This window comes from Camellia sinensis, chromosome 4 (genome assembly GCF_055761805.1).
Source record: "Camellia sinensis isolate YWXY chromosome 4, ASM5576180v1, whole genome shotgun sequence".
Lineage (NCBI taxonomy): Eukaryota > Viridiplantae > Streptophyta > Magnoliopsida > Ericales > Theaceae > Camellia > Camellia sinensis.
The window spans coordinates 47307274-47324916 of record NC_138964.1 but is presented as its reverse complement, the minus strand read 5'-3'; the positions used below and the strand labels follow the sequence as shown (position 1 = coordinate 47324916).

General features: G+C 39.0%; 1 protein-coding gene across 2 annotated transcripts; it reads right to left on the bottom strand.

Annotated features, from left to right (window-relative positions):
- Positions 1-11697: 11697 nt before the first annotated feature.
- Positions 11698-15921, bottom strand: LOC145823322 (serine/threonine-protein kinase CTR1-like). 2 transcript variants are annotated; one of them, XM_082922888.1, is made up of 7 exons: positions 15793-15921; positions 13729-13797; positions 13411-13511; positions 13095-13179; positions 12968-13006; positions 12758-12826; positions 11698-11996 (listed from the first exon to the last, which is right to left on the bottom strand). In XM_082922888.1, the coding sequence occupies exons 1-7, from the start codon at positions 15862-15864 to the stop codon at positions 11967-11969; spliced, it is 465 nt and encodes a 154-aa protein (XP_082779014.1). In that variant the 5' UTR covers positions 15865-15921; the 3' UTR covers positions 11698-11966. The 2 variants fall into 2 exon arrangements, with proteins under 2 accessions (XP_082779014.1, XP_082779016.1); XM_082922890.1 differs by lacking the exon at positions 11698-11996 and having other exon boundaries at positions 12780-12826; positions 12932-13006; positions 15793-15917.
- Positions 15922-17643: the final 1722 nt, after the last annotated feature.

Genomic DNA, 17643 nt, shown 5'->3' with positions numbered 1-17643 from the left:
ATCTATTTGTAAGTCTTCTATGCTTTTTGTTTCAAGCTCCGGACCTAACTAAAAAGGGCCCTATTTTGAGCTCATCTTCACTTTTCATTAAGGGCTCAACCCTGTTTGAGCCCTCCATAACACACTTGCTTCATTGATCCTCTTATATGTCATGATTTTGCATGCTATTTTTGGCCCATGAGAAATCTGTTTTTGAGCATGTTGTAAACTGATATTAGGATTATTTTGAGACCCTATTCAACATTGGAGAAGGGCTCAACATTGTTTGGTGCCTCCATGTGTCACTTGTAGTTATATCCCTTATTTGGCTCCATTTTTGCATAAATTGGCAACCCCCTTTACTTCTGTTTTTGGACCTTCGTCCGAACTGAAAGTGGCCTTATTTTGGCCTATACTTCATGTTTCATTAACATTTTTTTTCTGTTTGGTGATTATTTTGTATACTTCATGTTATAGCCATTTTTGAGCCTTATTTTGCATCACATTTCTATCATGTTTGTATACTGATTTTGAGGTTTCCATATACTGTAAATATTCATATTTTGGGTCCCTCTTCAGTGTTGTAGAAGGAAATTTTTCAGTTTGGGTTTTTCTTATATCACTTGCTTCATTACCCCTCTTTTGGCCCCTATTCTTGCATGCCATTTTTGCCATACCTATGCTTGCTGTTTGGCTATGTTTATAACTGTGAAAGTGCATTTTTTGGGACTTTCTAGCTTCTGTCTTTGCATTGCATGTCCATGTTGTGCATGTTTGGCATAGCTATAGGCCATTTCGGGTGCCTAAATTCGCATTTCGGGTTAATTCCATGCATTTCATGTCATTTCGCCTCATTTCGGGACTGTTTTCCCCTATATTTTAGTGCTGAAATTCCATTAGAATATTTGCCATCCATTTTCACGTCATTTCGTCGCATTTTATCACCGCCTCGGTTTGCGTGCCCGTGTGCACGCATTTCGAGGCACTTCATTTTTTATTCACCGGCATCCGATGTGAGTGTGGCTGAGGCTCACTCATGTTGGTATAAGCCCATTTGTCATTTCCACGTCATTTCGTCGCATTTTATCACCGCCTCGATTTGCGTGCCCATGTGCACGCATTTCAAGGCACTTCATTTTTTATTCACCGGCATCCGATGTGAGTGTGGCTGAGGCTCACTCATGTTGGTATAAGCCCATTTGTCATTTCATTGCATTCCGCCATCATCTCGATTTGCGTGCCCGTGTGCACGCATTTCGAGGCACTTCATTTTTTATTCACCGGCATCCGATGTGAGTGTGGCTGAGGCTCACTCATGTTGGTATAAGCCCATATCATGTTTCCATGTCATTACATTACATTCTGTCATCGCCTCGGTTTACGTGCCCGTGTGCACGCACTTCGAGGCATCTCATTTTCATTGCATTCTGTCATCGCCTCGGTTTGCGTGCCCGTGTGCACGCATTTCGAGGCATCTCATTTTCATAGCATTGTGTATGTTAGGATTGCATCTTAGTTGCATTTCATGCATGTCATGCATATTGCATCGTGTCCGGAATAGGAGTTAGCCCGGGCACGGGAAACGAGGTACATTTCGTACTCCGAGTGACGGAATGTGTCTCAATCCCCCAGTCACCGACACTCCGGATTATCCATGATGGAGTTAGGTTTTAGCTGTAGTTTCATGTGCATTCATCCTATATTGAGTTGTGCATTTCGACTCCTCGGCCATCATGCCTCGGTATGCGTGATTGGTGGCACGAGGATCGAGACATGCATATATCTGTGCAAATACATTGCTATGCCCGTTTCCTGCTCTCTGTTGCAGCAAAACGAAGAATCAGCAACTTTTGGGGCTTGGCACGCATTTCAAGAACAGGTGTAAACAGAGGCTAATTGGGGCATTCCGGTGGATTTCCGCGCAAGACAACCCGGACATGCATCATCCATCAGAAGCAAGGCAGTCCCTGGCTTGCATGCCAGCTTTATTTATTTTTCTTAGTTAATTTGTTAATTAATTAGGAATTTGTATAATATTCGGACTGTAATATTTGGACTGTAATATTCGGACTGTATATTTATTCGGACCCTCTGCGCGAGGGCATAACTGTAATAAGTGTGGGTGAGTGTGATGTATGTCTTCCAACCCCACGTCTTTCTCCCTTTTATTTATCCGCTTTTGATGGTTAGATTAGGGCATATTTAAATTACCATACAGTATGACAACATGTTTGCATTCATTCATCTGTATTGCATGCACCGGGCTCGGCGCATCATACTAACTGCATTGTACTTTCAATTTCAAAGTTGAATACATGATAGTTGTAGCATTTCATATGCCATCTTAGAATAGCCGAGCCTGCTATAATTGCATTTTGCATGTGTTGTTGTAGACGTCCCCCGAACGCCCCGGGAGGGTGAAGTCCTGTTCTGTTCATATAGGGTCACTACAGCTCGGACTCTTAAATGTCACGGTTCTTAATCTGAACCAAAGAGTCCAAATCCGGCAAATTGTTTTGAGAAACTGATCCTTGAAAAAGTAGTACCAAACATGGACTGCTTTGCCAGATACAGAGTCGCCACCTAAATATTTTATTTTGGGAAATTTAGGAAACCCTGACTCGGTGCCAAAAGGCCACGTGTCCGTCATCACCAAAGTTGCCTCGGCTCGGGAACTTGGGTACGATTGGGGAAGGTCACTTCGTGAGCACCCCCGCTCGCCCGGTCATAGACCGACCTCTACTAACCATGATATCAATTTTTGAAAACATTGCGAGTTCTTATTCCGGTTTATTAGCCTAGGTTACTATGTGATGCGCACAGCATATAAATATAGACCAGGTCGCCTGGATTGGAACAAAACACTTCTTGTTTGTTTTTGAAAACGGTTTGCTACCCGCAGGTAGGCTTGAAACATTTGATGATTTATTCCAATTCAGATAACCCAACCTTCACCCACAGGCATTCAGGCAGTTATATCAGATAAGCACATAGCCTCATGGTAAGCATGCTATTCATGGCAACACTCACACGCATGCAAGGATGCTAAAGCATAAAAACTTACCGAGTACTCCAAGCCAAAATAGACACTTATTAGAAATCATGCATGAATCCTAAGTATACAGAAGTGCCTAATGCAACACATGCAAAAATGCAACTATAGCAGGCTCGGCTATTCTAAGATGGTATATGAAATGCTACAACTACCACGTATTCAATTTGGAATTGAAAGTACGATGCAGTTAGTATGGTGCGCCGAGCCCGGTGCATGCAATACAGATGAATGATGCAAACATGCTGTCATACTGTATGCTAATTTAAACATGCCCTAATCTAACCATCGAAAGCGGATAAATAAAAGGGAGAAAGACGTGGGGTTGGAAGACATACATCACACTCACCCACACTTATTACAGTTGTGCCCTCGCAGAGAGGGTCCGAATAAATATACAGTCCAAATATTACAGTCCCGAATGAAAGAATATTACAGTCCAAAATATTACAAAATCCTAATTAATTAAAGAATTAACTAAGAAAGCAAATAAAACTGGCGTGCAAGCCAGGGACTGCCTTGCTTCTGATGGATGATGCATGTCCGGGTCGTCTTGCGCGGAAATCCACCGGAATGCCCCAATTAGCCTCTGTTTACACTTGTCCTTGAAATGCGTGCCAATTCCCAAAAAGTTACTGATTCCTGATTTTGCTGCAACAGAGAGCAGGAAAGGGGCATAGCAATGTATTTGCACAAATATATGCATGTCTCGATCCTCGTGCCACCAATCACGCATACCGAGGCATGATGGCCGAGGAGTCGAAATGCACAACTTAATATAGGATGAATGCACATGAAACTACAGCTAAAAAAACCTAACTCCATCATGGATAATCCGGAGTGTTGGTGACTGGGGAATCGAGACACATTCCGTCACTCGGAGTACGAAATGTACCTCGTTTCCCGTGCCCGAGCTAACTCCTATCCCGAACACGATGCAATATGCATGATATGCATGAAATGCGACTAAGATACAATCCTAACATACAGAATGCTATGAAATGACATGCCTCGAAATGCGTGCATACAGGCACGCAAACCAAGGCGATGATAAATGCAATGAAGATGAAGTGCCTCGAAGTACGTGCACACGGGCACGCAAACCGAGGCGATGATAAATGCAATGAAGATGAAGTGCCTCGAAATACGTGCACACGGGCACGCAAACCGAGGCGATAATAAATGCAATGAAGATGAAGTGCCTCGAAATACGTGCACACGGGCACGCAAACTGAGGTGATAATAAATGCAATGAAGATGAAGTGCCTCGAAGTACGTGCACACGGGCACGCAAACCGAGGCGATGATAAATGCAATGAAGATGAAGTGCCTCGAAGTACGTGTATACGGGCACGCAAACCGAGGCGATGATAAATGCAATGAAGACGAAGTGTCTCGAAATGCGTGCACACGGGCACGCAAACCGAGGCGATAATAAATGCAATGAAGATGAAGTGCCTCGAAATACGTGCACACGGGCACGCAAACCGAGGCGATAATAAATGCAATGAAGATGAAGTGCCTCGAAGTACGTGCACACGGGCACGCAAACCGAGGTGATGATAAATGCAATGAAGATGAAGTGTCTCGAAATACGTACACACGGGCACGCAAACCGAGGCGATAATAAATGCAATGCGAATGAGGTACCTCGAAGTGTGTGCACACGGGCACGCAAACCGAGGCAATGGTAAAATGATATGAAATGGCAAATGGGCTTATACCAACATGAGTGAGCCTCAGCCACACTCACATAGGATGCCGGCGAATAAAAGAGGTGCCTCGAAATGCGTGCACACGGGCACGCAAACCGAGGCGATGATAAAATGTGATGAAATGACATGGAAATAACAAATGGACTTATACCAACATGAGTGAGCCTCAGCCACACTCATATAAGATGCCGGCGGATAAAAGAGGTGCCTCGAAATGCGTGCACACGGGCACGCAAACCGAGGCAATGATGAAATGATATGAAATGACATGGAAATGACAAATGGACTTATACCAACATGAGTGAGCCTCAGCCACACTCATATAGGATGCCGGCGGATAAAAATGAGGTGCCTCGAAATGCGTGCACACGGGCACGCAAACCGAGGCAATGATGAAATGTGATGAAATGACAAAAATGATATGCAAGCATGCCAATGGAATTTCAGCAACAAAATATGGGGGAAAACAGTCCCGAAATGAAACGAAATGACATGAAATGCAAGGAAATGTCCCGAAATGCGACTATAGGCATCCGAAATGGCCTATAGCCATGCCAAACATGCACGATATGGACATGCAATGCAAAGACAGAAGCTAGAAAGTCCCAAAAGATGCACTTTCGCAGTTATAAACATGGCCAAACAGCAAGCATAGGTATGGCAAAAATGGCATGCAAGAATAGGGGCCAAAAGAGGGGTAATGAAGCAAGTGGTATAAGCAAAACCCAAACTGAAAAAATTCCTTCTACAACACTGAAGATGGACCAAAAATATGAACATTTACAGTATATAGCAGCCTCAAAATCAGTATACAAATATGCTAAAAATGTGATGTAAAATGAAGCTCAAAAGGTGCTAAAACATGAAGTATACAAAATAATCACCAAACAGAAAAAAAGTGTGAATGAAACATGAAGTATAGGCCAAAACAAGGCCACTTTCAGTTCGGACCAAGGTCCAAAAACAGAAGCAAAGAGGGCTATCAACTTATGCAAAAATGAGGCCAAATAAGGGATTGAACTACAAGTGACACATGGAGACACCAAACAAGGTTGATCCCTTCTCCAATGTTGAAGAGGGGCTCAAAATAAGCCTAATATCAGTTTACAATATGCTCGAAAATAAATTTCTCATGGGTCAAAAATAGCATGCAAAACTATGACATACAAGATGGTCAATGAAGCAAGTGTATTATGGAGGGCTCAAACAGGGTTGAGCCCTTAATGAGAAGTGAAGATGAGCTCAAAAAATGGCCCTTTTCAGTTAGGGCCGGAGCTTGAAACCAAAGAGAAGTGGGGCTTAGAAATAGATCAAGAAAAAGGTTCAAAAGGGTAAAAGTGTTACTTACCCTTGAAGATTCGAACTTTTGTTGCTTCTTGGATGGATTTGCAGCTTCTTTAGCCTTCAAGAATCCTTCCTTGTTGCTGGAAATGAGATGGTGGTGGTAGAGCTTGGTGGTGTATAAGGAATGATGGTTAGGGACTTAGGGTTTTTTGAAGAATTGAGAAGGAAGAAGATGGAGTTGGCTATGGAAGCTTGAAGAGTAAATTTTCTAACCCCTACAAAGAAGGCCACCAGCTGGTTATAAGGATCCAAAATGGGGTGTAAAGGTGGGGGAGAAGGAGAGGAAAACTCCCCCACAAAATATCCCCCGGATACAGAAAATATCTGGGGGATATTGCCCCACAGCTGTAAAGGGCACAGCGTAAGGAAGCAGGCCGGCCTGTTACTTTTGCTGGAGGTGGCCGGCCGGCCACACCCCCTAGCCGGCCGGCTAGGGGTCAAAAGGGTCAAGGAGCTTTTCTGGCCGGCCAGATACTGGAGAGGTACCCCTATGTGTGTACAACACAACCATGTGGTTAAAATTCCAAGAAAGTGGGCCCAAGGGGTTCAACATTGGCCCGCAAAGAGGGGGTCAAAAGGGTCAAGTTGAATTACTGGCCGGCCACCAACTTTTAGTGGCCTCTCAGGTGTGTAGATCACAGATATGTGGTTCAAAGTTCGAGAAAAAAGGTCTAAGGGGTTCAACATTAGCCCGGAAGAAAGGGGTCAAAAGGGTCAGGTGACCTTAATGGCTGGCCACCAACTTTTAGTGGCCTCCCAGATGTGTAGATCGCAGATATGTGGTTCAAAGTTGACAACATTAGCTCCAAGGTATTCAACATTAGCCCGGAAGTTGGAAAAACGGGCGCCGGGAGGCTCCGGAGGAGAGACAACTGGCTGCTGCAACAATTGCTGGCCTCCCACCCTTCAGTGACCTTCCTCGTGATAAAACAGAGGTACCTGCCAAAAATGAACGAAAACCGTTGCAAAACGAATGTTCCGGGGCCAGAACACGCAGTTCGGGGTCCCGAAAATGGGCTGTTAAGCACCGAAAGTGGCATTCAGCCACGAAGTGGGTTTCTCAGACCCCAGTGTCCCTCAAAAGGGATGAAATAAGATGTATGCCAAAAATCAGAGCAATAGGAGACGGTTAAGAGGTCCCGAACCGAGGCACACGGCTTGACGGCTCCGAAAACCGGGAACCTGACTCCGAAATGGGAAAAATGGCCTACGGCCACCAAATGTAGCCTACTGACATTGAGAGATGGTCTACGGGACCTCTCCCTCTCCTCAGGAAAAGAAACAGAGAAAACCGAGTCTGGTTCGCAAACCAAGACAAGGCACAGAAAAGGGTTCGGGAGTCCGGAGGCAGGGCTTACGGCCGCAACTCCGAAACTTCTGAACAAGCACAACATGCAATATCACCGAGTGCTCAACTGGTGATGTCTGAGTCTTAAGGTCGGTCAAAAATGGGGTGTCTACAGTTGCATTAGGCATTTCTGTATACTTAGGATTCATGCATGATTTCTAATAAGTGTCTATTTTGGCTTGGAGTACTCGGTGAGTTTTTATGCTTTAGCATCCTTGCATGCGTGTGAGTGAATGCCATGATAGCATGCTTACCATGAGGCTATGTGCTTATCTGATATAACTGCCTGAATGCCTGTGGGTGAAGGTTGGGTTACTTGGATTAGAATAAATCATCAATTGTTTGTTTCAAGCCCACTAGATAGTGGCAAAACCATCTTTTCTAAGCCCACCTACGGGTGGCAAAATTTGCGTTTTAAGCCTACTTGCGAGTAGCAACCATCTTTCAAAAACAAACATGAAATGTTTTGTTCTAATTCAGGCGATCTAGTCTATACTTGTATGCTGTGAGCATCACATAGTAACCTAGGCTAATAACCGGAATAAGAATATACAATGTTTTCAAAAATTGGTATCATGGTTAGTAGAGGCCGGTCTATGACCGGGCGAGCGGGGGTGCTCACGAAGTGACCTTCCCCAATCGTACCCAAGTTCCCGAGCCGAGTCAACTTTGGTGATGACGGACACGTGGCCTTTGGCAACGAGTCAGGGTTTCCTAAATTTCCCAAAATAAAATATTTAGGTGGCGACTCTGTATCTGGCAAAGCAGTCCATGTTTGGCACTTCTTTCAAAAATCAGTTTTCTCAAAACGATTTGCCGGATTTGGACTCTTTGGTTCAGATTAAGAACCGTGACTACAAAAAGTCGAGTCCGAGCTGTAGCAAGGTCCCCCCGCGGGCTTGTCTACAGTTACAAACTCTTTAGGCTTGCAGTTTCTTAGACTAGTTTCTAAGATACTAGACAGTTGCATTGGTTGCCAGAGCGAAGAAATGAGCGCTCAAGCGAAGTCATAGTTTCTTAAGTGGTTCATGTGTTGAAAGTTTGTTACTATTGCTTATCTTGATACATCACTCGAGCAGTCAACTCGAACTCAATTTGTAGTAATTGTTCCAACTCTTCAGATCTAGATCTAACTATTTTGAATTTCTCTATGAAAGCTCCTCAAACAGAGAATGAGATATAGGATTGAGTTCTTCGAGTTTTTCCTTGATAATTGAGCGATGTATCTCATACTTCTCAAGTGATTGATTTTCAGTTCAAAGGAGAGTCATTCATGATCATTCTTCAATGTTATTTTGGTGGAATCCGAGCTTTGTTCGAGGTTGTAGAATCAACTTAATAAGCTTCAAATTCTAAAAGCAAATTGGTTTGAAGATGGGATTGAATCTCTGGATCAACTAGATATGGATTCACTAGGAGGTAGATTGCGTGAGCTTTGTCATAGTGGATTTTCTTAGCCTCTTTGGCTTGTATTTTTTTTTACCAATTGCATTTGGTGGACTCCAGTTGGAATTGTTTTTTCCTCGTTAAATCCCTTGTGTTCCATCTATTGATTTCTGAGTTCAAAGCTAAATGAATTTTATTGAAAATGAGCATTAACTTAGATTTGACTTAGTGTGTTGAGAATTGTAGTATCCATGATTTTGATTTGTGTATCAGATTGGAGATAATCATAAATCACATATCTAGAGTTTAGGTTTTCCAAGTGTGCACTGGGTAATCAACGAATCCAAAGCCTAATCTAATGATTGTTGTTTAACTGTGTTATGCACAAATGAAACCAGATCTCAAATACCTTTAGATTTAAACCACCAAGTAGAAGAGGAGAAATAGGAAATATAAATTATAGATAGAAAACAAAAAGTTCCATCTCCAAATGGCAACCTTTTCCATCTTTGTGTTGGGATGGGTTATTCCATAGATTCAAAAGTTACTACTTTCGATTTAAACTCAAAAGTTACACCACTTGGTTTAAACTCACAACTCATGTCTCTTTATTAATTCATAAAATAAAATATATATATATATATATATATATATATATATTTAAATATAAATTATTCAACAGGAGTTAGGATGGGATTGAAGGTCCTGTTTGGCACTAGAGTAGATTTAGTTTAAAATCGCTTTTATAGTCCTTCAAAAGCTTTAAGGTTAATGCATCTTTAAAACACTTTCATGTTTAAGCACATACCAATTAAACAATAACTATTGTGAAAGTCCATTAAGTGCAACAATCAACAGTGCCAAATCTTTTTACAACATAAGAATTGGTATCTCTCGTGGTTAATGTCAAAATATATGCAAATTACACTTAGGTTCCCTTTATTTTGACGTAAAATATTTTTGTCAAAAATATTTTATTCATTTTCATTGTTTTGTTGAACAGAAAGTAAACAAAATATTTTTTAAAGAAAATATTTTTGCATCATTTTTTTAAAAATGACTTACTTTTAAAAAATTATGTAAGTCAATTTTTACAAAGTTGACTCTCACTCACTCCATTCTCAACACATTTATCCTTTGCAAATAAGTATCTTAACTCACTAAAAGAATCATAAATGACACTATATTGAATCAAAATTTCTCTTTTAGGAAATAAAATATTTTTGTTTCCAGTGTCAACCAAATGCCGAAACACAAAAACAAAAACATTTTGTGTAAAATTAATTTACAAGAAAAGTATTTTTTATGTAAAATATTTTACGTCAAAACAAATAAAGCCTTAGTAACCTACTTTATACTCTGTCTCACTTTATCTCTTAACCTTTTAATTGTGATACTAAACCGTTCAAACTTTTCATCAAGTTCCAATCTAAGTCCAATGATTAACCCATTTTAGAGAAACAAACGAAAAATCCCGGCATGACTGTCAGGTGATATTATTGAAAGGGTATATAAAAACATAAATTCACAATCCTTTTCTACCCAAACCACACATGTACTGCCAACTGCACTTTAAAAAGCTTATATACATGTATATTTATTCACTTTGTAATTTTCATTCAAATTTATTTCCCTTTGGTCCTGTACTTTTTAATCGTAGCAAATAAGTTCTCAAACTTCAAATCTTGTCTTTATGTAATTTTTTCCTCACTCATTATTAAAAATTTGATAGAAAGTGTTAGAGAAATAAATGACTTTCCACAAATGTAAATCAATCGAAAGGAATAAAAATAATGCTAAAAAACAAATCAACAACGACAAAAGAATTTTTACGTAGTTCCCTCAATGTAAGGTACGTCCACGGGACCGTAGTCCGATTTTACTATCAACCAAGAGTTTTCAAATGATTACAAACAAAATACAAAAGTTTCACAACTACCCTTAAATAAATTCTAAATAATTAAGAGTAGAGATCTCACCAAATAGACCAACAAATTATATTCAAACAAGCTATTGAAAAACCAAGATAATAGATCCAAATTAGTCTCCACTGAAGCAGCCAAATAAGCACCCAAACAGTAATCCGATGCAGCCAGAAACTGAAAATAGAGAAGACTTCGAAGCACCAGCCAAAGGCAACAACAAAAAGAGCACTAAAGTTTTAAAAACATCACTATTGTAATGCCCAAATTTAATTACTCGAATATTATTGTTTAATCTCTAATTATAGTCCATTTCCATAATAATAATAAAAGCAAAAGCAAGAATAAATAGTTAAACAATAAATGTTCTCTCTCGTATGTACGGTGATAAACTGTTCAACTACAATAATTTATAACATGTGCCCTTAGGCTTACACAGAAGAAAATAAAACAAAACAAATAAATAAAAAGGGATCAACCCTTATTACACTGTAGGAATTTTTGGCATTAGCGACGTTTAAAAAATGCCACTATAAGCCTTAGAAACGCCGTTAAAGGATACAGTGACGTTTATAATGTGCGTAGAGGATACGGCCACAGTCTTAGGTATATGACGTTTATTAAACGTCACTAATGACTTTAGCCGGCGCTTTTTAAAACGCCGTAAATTTCAAACATCCGTTATGTAAAAACCGTTATAGTTAAACGCTAACGTAATATGACGACATTTAGTGACGTTTTTGAAGAAACGCCTTTTCCGTTACAGGTAGACACTGACATCATATGACGACATTTAATGACGTTTTTTCAAAAACGCCATCTTTTCTCCTTATTTTAAAAAAAAATAACACTGCAATTTATAGAAAGAAAAAATATAAATAAATTTCATTTGAACTCACTAAATCTGTAAAATAATGCTTCAAAAAAAAAAAAAGAAAAAAAGCAGCAAAGTAAGGATTCAATTGTCAAATTGCACTACTAGCTAAATAAGGTCAAATCTAAAAGTCAAGGATTCTATACAAAAACACATAAATTAAAAATAAACCAAACAAGTTTAATTCCTCTTCCATCCTCTTCCAGATTGCTAAAATTTTACATTTGACAAACAATAGAAGGAAAATTGTAATATTTCCTACCTATTTATATTTAACCACAAACCATACCCCAAAAAATGTTACAAAACCATCAAAATATTGGATAACTCATTCATGGGCCAATGCTTATTTCAAGGAACAAGCTGGCCAATGCTCCTATAAAAATAAAAAAAAAATAAAAAAAAACACTGGAATCAGTCATAAAAAAAAAATAAAGAAGCTAACCCAAGAAAAAATTAAAAAAAAATATAAAGTTAGCAAATTATAATCATTGTCAATAATAAAGGTAGCACATCAATCGCAAGCCAGATTCAAAACTCTCACCTTCACTTGCAAGCACCACATTCAAACTTCACGTTCATCACATAAATACAGATAGTTCAACACACTATCCACATGTTACCTATGTAATGAAACCATTATAATTCCAAAGCAATGACCATAATAGAACCATATCACCAAATCCAATCAAACCAGAAGGCTTCTGAGCCAACCTTTTATGACAGATTTCTATAGAAGAATAAAAAGAAAAAGGATGAACACAATAATACATATTCCAGCTCTGCTTCTTCCTCCCAATATTCAAATTTCAAAGTATGGCCTCAGGCAGAGAAATAATAATCCCAGGTAATCCTATAAGGTGTTGCAAAAACATACAGATCCATACAGGTCCATTTGTTACTGCCTCCCAAAAGAGTTTCACCTACATTTGTATATGCTTTCCAAAGCCTGTGAAGGCTTGTTAAAACAAAACACATCCAGATAATGGCTAGATTTGTTGCAAGAGTGCTTGGTTTAGCTCAAGTCAGTAGGCATGACTAGCATTCTCATCAATAAGTTTTATTTTATGTTCTGGTCCAATTATATAACTTTATGCTCAGAGAGAGAGAAAGGGAGAGAGAGAAAGAGAGACTTACTGTTCCAACAATAGATTTTGAAGATATGAAAGTGTTTGCTTTGAATCTGGACAACCCAAAATCACATACCTGAGCATAATGTATAAGATAAAGCTTGAGTTTGTTGTTTGACTAGCAATAGGGAAAAGATTATAACATTCATAGATGTACCTTCACCGTCTAATTTTTATCAACCAACAGATTTGGAGATTTAAGATCCTAGTGAACTACCGGAGGGCTAAGACAATGAAGATAGTTAATACCCTTGGCCTGCATCGAGTGCAATAGCGTAAATTAATAATACAACAACAAGTGTTAACAATAGAAAAGGTTCATAACAGTAAAGCCCACTACAAACCACATCCAGAGCCATGCGTAAGCGCCTCCTTTGGTCCAAAACTTCACCAGCATCTGCCCTATGGATGAGGCGGTATAGACTACCCCTGTTCCACAAAATCAGGATTTGTGCAAAGTTAGCCTTCCATCACTTGCTTTAGATAGAAGTAGTTCAAATAATAAAATAATTCAGGAAGCAAATTGCTAAATTCACAACAATTTTGACTGCGTCCAGCAACCCCTCTCTCGTTGCAGTACCAACCCATGTGAGAAGGATGGCAGTGGCACAGCCATCAAGACTGCGGGACAATGAATTAGGAACTCAAAAATGTCTTTACCTTGGTAGATATTCTGTCACGATTGACAAATGTGGCCGTTGTGTAACCGCACCCATGAAGAGCACAGCATTAGGATGACGAACACGCTTCATTATCGCAACCTAAAAAAAGTCAACTACAACTTAAGCTACAGATAAACAAGAAAGGCACTGAACACTTGCGTTTTGGAAATAAATGGATTCAATTCATGGCTCAAAAAATATGTTGATACATGAAACCACATGCACAAATCTAGCAATTCAGATGGAAGTTCTAATTCAATCAACACCTATCTAATAACAGAGCAGATACTCTTAATAGTGTCTACTAAATACATACCTCCCTCAAGAATTCCTTCAACTGATCATCACAAAAATCTTGGACTGTTAGAACCTTGACTGCAACATCCTGTAGCATGCAATATATTTTTCTTAAGGAAGAGTGAATACGGTGCAACAATCAAGACCAATACCAAATTTGGACAGAATTTCTGTCTGGAGTTTCTCAATAGGACTCAATAATATCCATTACTCACTTTTATTGTACCTGATAAATTACTAAACCATAAACAACAGAGAGTCAATTTGATTTTGTATGCAACAGTTCCATCACACTATTAATCGCTTTCTCATTGTGCCAATCAGACAAACTCCTAATGTCGATGCCCTTATTGCACACATTCATACTGAATTTCTAGGTGCCTGGGATCCTTACACCTCTCAAGCCAGAGAAGGATATCTTAACATGAAACGTTGTTCTTTCAAGAGGAAAGATGTAGAAATGCATTAAGAGCGCATGTCTAAACGCTTCTACGCCCTCAATAGCATTGATGATGTCAATTTGAACCAAGCCTGGTTACGACAAATTGGGCACTCACATTTTATCCAATCTGATCCCTGCGCTTGAAGGAATTTCCAAACCAAAAAAAATCAAATACCATATGAACACCAAATCAATAATCAAATTTTATTCCTATCCAAAAACTCAAATACAAAATAATAATCAAATCTCACTCCAACCAAACACCAAATAAATAAACAATCTCAAAACTAAAACACCAAATACAAAGTCAACAATCAAAAGCTCATTTAAAACTTAAAACTATGCACCGATGTTGGAGCATGATTGATTATTTCTTTTTTTTTATTTATTAGAAGTGATATATTGAGGGATGTAGTATTTTTTTAGAGAGAGGAGAATGAGAAATGTGAATTTTTCTTTTATATGACCCATTCCATATCAATGGGGGTGAATTGAAGCGTGCTCAATTAGAGGCTCTCAAAATGAGAGTGATATGTTGGGAGATGTAATACCACTCTAAAAATTAGTAGGTACTAAAAAGTCATATATATATATATATATATTTATAATTTTGAAAAAAAAAAGTCAAAATTTCTTTTAATTTAGTATATATTTTTTCATAAAAAGTCAAAATCATTTTAAAACACTTTATATATTTCCACTTCATAATTTAGTCAAAAAATTACTAAAAAAAATCACTTTCCAAAAGAATCCTAAGTTTGTTTTTTCTCATTATGGGCTATTTTCTCTCTTTTATGTTGGTAGTTGATATTGATTGCTAAGCTGAGAAATTTGTGTTGGTTATTATTTGTACGGTTTGATGAAATCTTCCTCAATTGAAAATAAAAAGTAAGTAAAAAGAGAGAAACACCTAATACATTATCCTTGTCATGTAAGTAATGTGGGATGTTATTTTGGTATGATGTTCCAAAGGCTATTTTAAAATCTTTTCTTAACCAATGTGGGATTATAACATATGTACCTACAAAATTAGAAATTTCCTTATTGTCTTTCAAGAAGTGTTTCGTGAAAGCTTGAACTCTCTTGTTATTGTCTGGTGAGCACTGACCAGAAGCCCTTAAATGAGAATGATTATCACATTCCCTTTCCCATATGCATCGTATTCTAATCATTTTTATTCTATTGTACCAAACAGAACCATTTTTATTCTATCATATCAAACAGTCTTAAATCATGTATAAAAAAATATATAGAATTAATTTTATGATTAATTCTTTCTTTTCCCAACTTTACCCAATAAATAAAGTCACAGTTATTGAACTAATCAAACCACAAAGAGAAACAATAATATCTAATCATGAATCTCATGATTCTTATAATATTCTCACTTAGCCAGAAAACAAATAAGAAAAGCCAAAAAGATGAGGATCAGATGAGTCCGGCAAGTTGAAGCCTCAAACAACAAGATGCTGGAAACACACACAAATCAACCACATAAACTCATGCAAAATCAACCAAAGCCCAATCATGGAATTAATAACCAAATTCAAAATATATATATATATATATATATACTTTAATAAAAATCAAGAGAAAGCTATGCAATCAAGTGCATAAAAAGAAAACAGAGCGAAATCATACCTTCCCAATAGTAGATGCTGATGCTTGAAGCAGCCCATTTCTCTCCTCTAAGCTCTTTTGCAATCTATACATCTCCTCCTCTATCTTCTTAGCTTTCGCCTCTGCCTAGGAAAAAAAAAAAAAAAACCAAAAATACACAAAATTAGAGAAGGTCCCACAAAGAACATCACTTTACAGAGAAGAACAAAAAGGTGAAATGAAATGATTTTATTTCCAAAGTACACACAGATGCAAACAAATATACATAGAAACATATAAACAAATATACAAATTCACATGCCTGCCTTGTTAGGGTTTGGAGAGCAAATGACTGCTCCTGTGAAGCGAGATGACTTCAGACCTCCTTGAGCTCCACCGCCAGCGACACCACGTTCCGCCGGAAGCTCTGCTTCTTCTCACTCAGATCCTTCTGTAGACACCCCATTTTTGACCGTCCTCAAGACTTGGACGTCACCGTTTGAACACTCGGTGATCATCCATATTCGTGTTCGTTTTGAGTTTTCGGAGGTCTCGGCTACGCGCCTTGCCTCAGGATCTCTCGACTTGCTTGTTTTGTGTTTGGTTTTGCACCAAACACTTGTTGTTTTTGTTCTAAGGGCAGGGAATGGCTTTTTGGCCATCCCCACACCTCACCGGCCATGGCTTGAGGCCACCGGCCTTGTTTTGTTGCTACCAGCCATTGGTGATGGCCGGTCGGCACTCTTTATGGTCGGCCGACCATTGTTTTGGTCAATTTGTCATATTTGGCTGGCCGACCATTGTTCATCTGCTTTTGGAAGATATTTTATGCCAGCTGTCATAGCTGGCATCCACAATGCCCCCCTCCATACACGTGTATGGAGGGATTTCCCTTTTGCTTAGCTTGTTTTGTAAGCTTTGCAAGATTGGAATTCCTATAAAGGGAGGGCTTCTCCTCCCTCCTCAGGGGTTCCCAAAAAGGTCCAAAGGTCTGAGATTAGGGTTAGAGAATCCTATATCTATCTATCTCTATATCTCCCTCTCCTTTTGATTTGTGTGTGCTAAAAGGTGTTTTGTTCTTAGTTTTGCACTAAGACACATAGTATTACACCATACCTTGGTTGCTGAGGTGCCAAAGGGTTGTTCTTGAAGTTTTTGAGCTGGTTTTGACCCAAGGAAGGTGCTAGAGTGGTCTTCTTGAAGATGGTCTACAAGGGTGAGAACTATTCCCTTTATTCCCCATTTTTGCATATGCTTTTAACCTATCTTCCATCCGTTTTTAAGCTTAGCTACAAACTAAGAAAAGTTCTGTTTTTACCTGTTTTTAAACTTTGTTTGAGGTTTCTTTGAGGTTTGGGGTTGTTTCCCCCCTCTAAGGCCTTGTTAGGCCTTGTTTAAGGCCATACCTTTTGGCCATACCTTTTGGCCATTATTTTGAGCTTTGCATGACCTCTCTACCACTAAAACCCAGACGATTTTTAGTGGTGGAGAGGTGGTTTTGAGGTCCTAAATAGGAGAGGGTCATCCCCTCTCCACGTTGTCTTTGATGCTTGCATAAGTGGCTTGTGTTGTAGCATGTGTGCCTAGCTTGCTTTAGCTCCATTTCAATGCATATTAGGCTTTGTTTTTCCATGATATAGCATTGTTTTAAGTTGGTTTAGACATGCCTTGTATGCTCTATACACTTGTCTTGTAATCCCATGTTTTGACCTTAACATGCATCATGTTGTAACATGTGTTTTTAGCATGATTTTGGCTTAGCTTTGTGAAGCTTTTATGCATGTTTTGGTGTGCTTGAGGTCTGATTTTGGTTGTTTGGGTCATCCATGACTTGCTTTGTATAGCTACCATGCAATCTAGCTTGTAGGCTTTGAGTATTGGATTCTCTAGCAT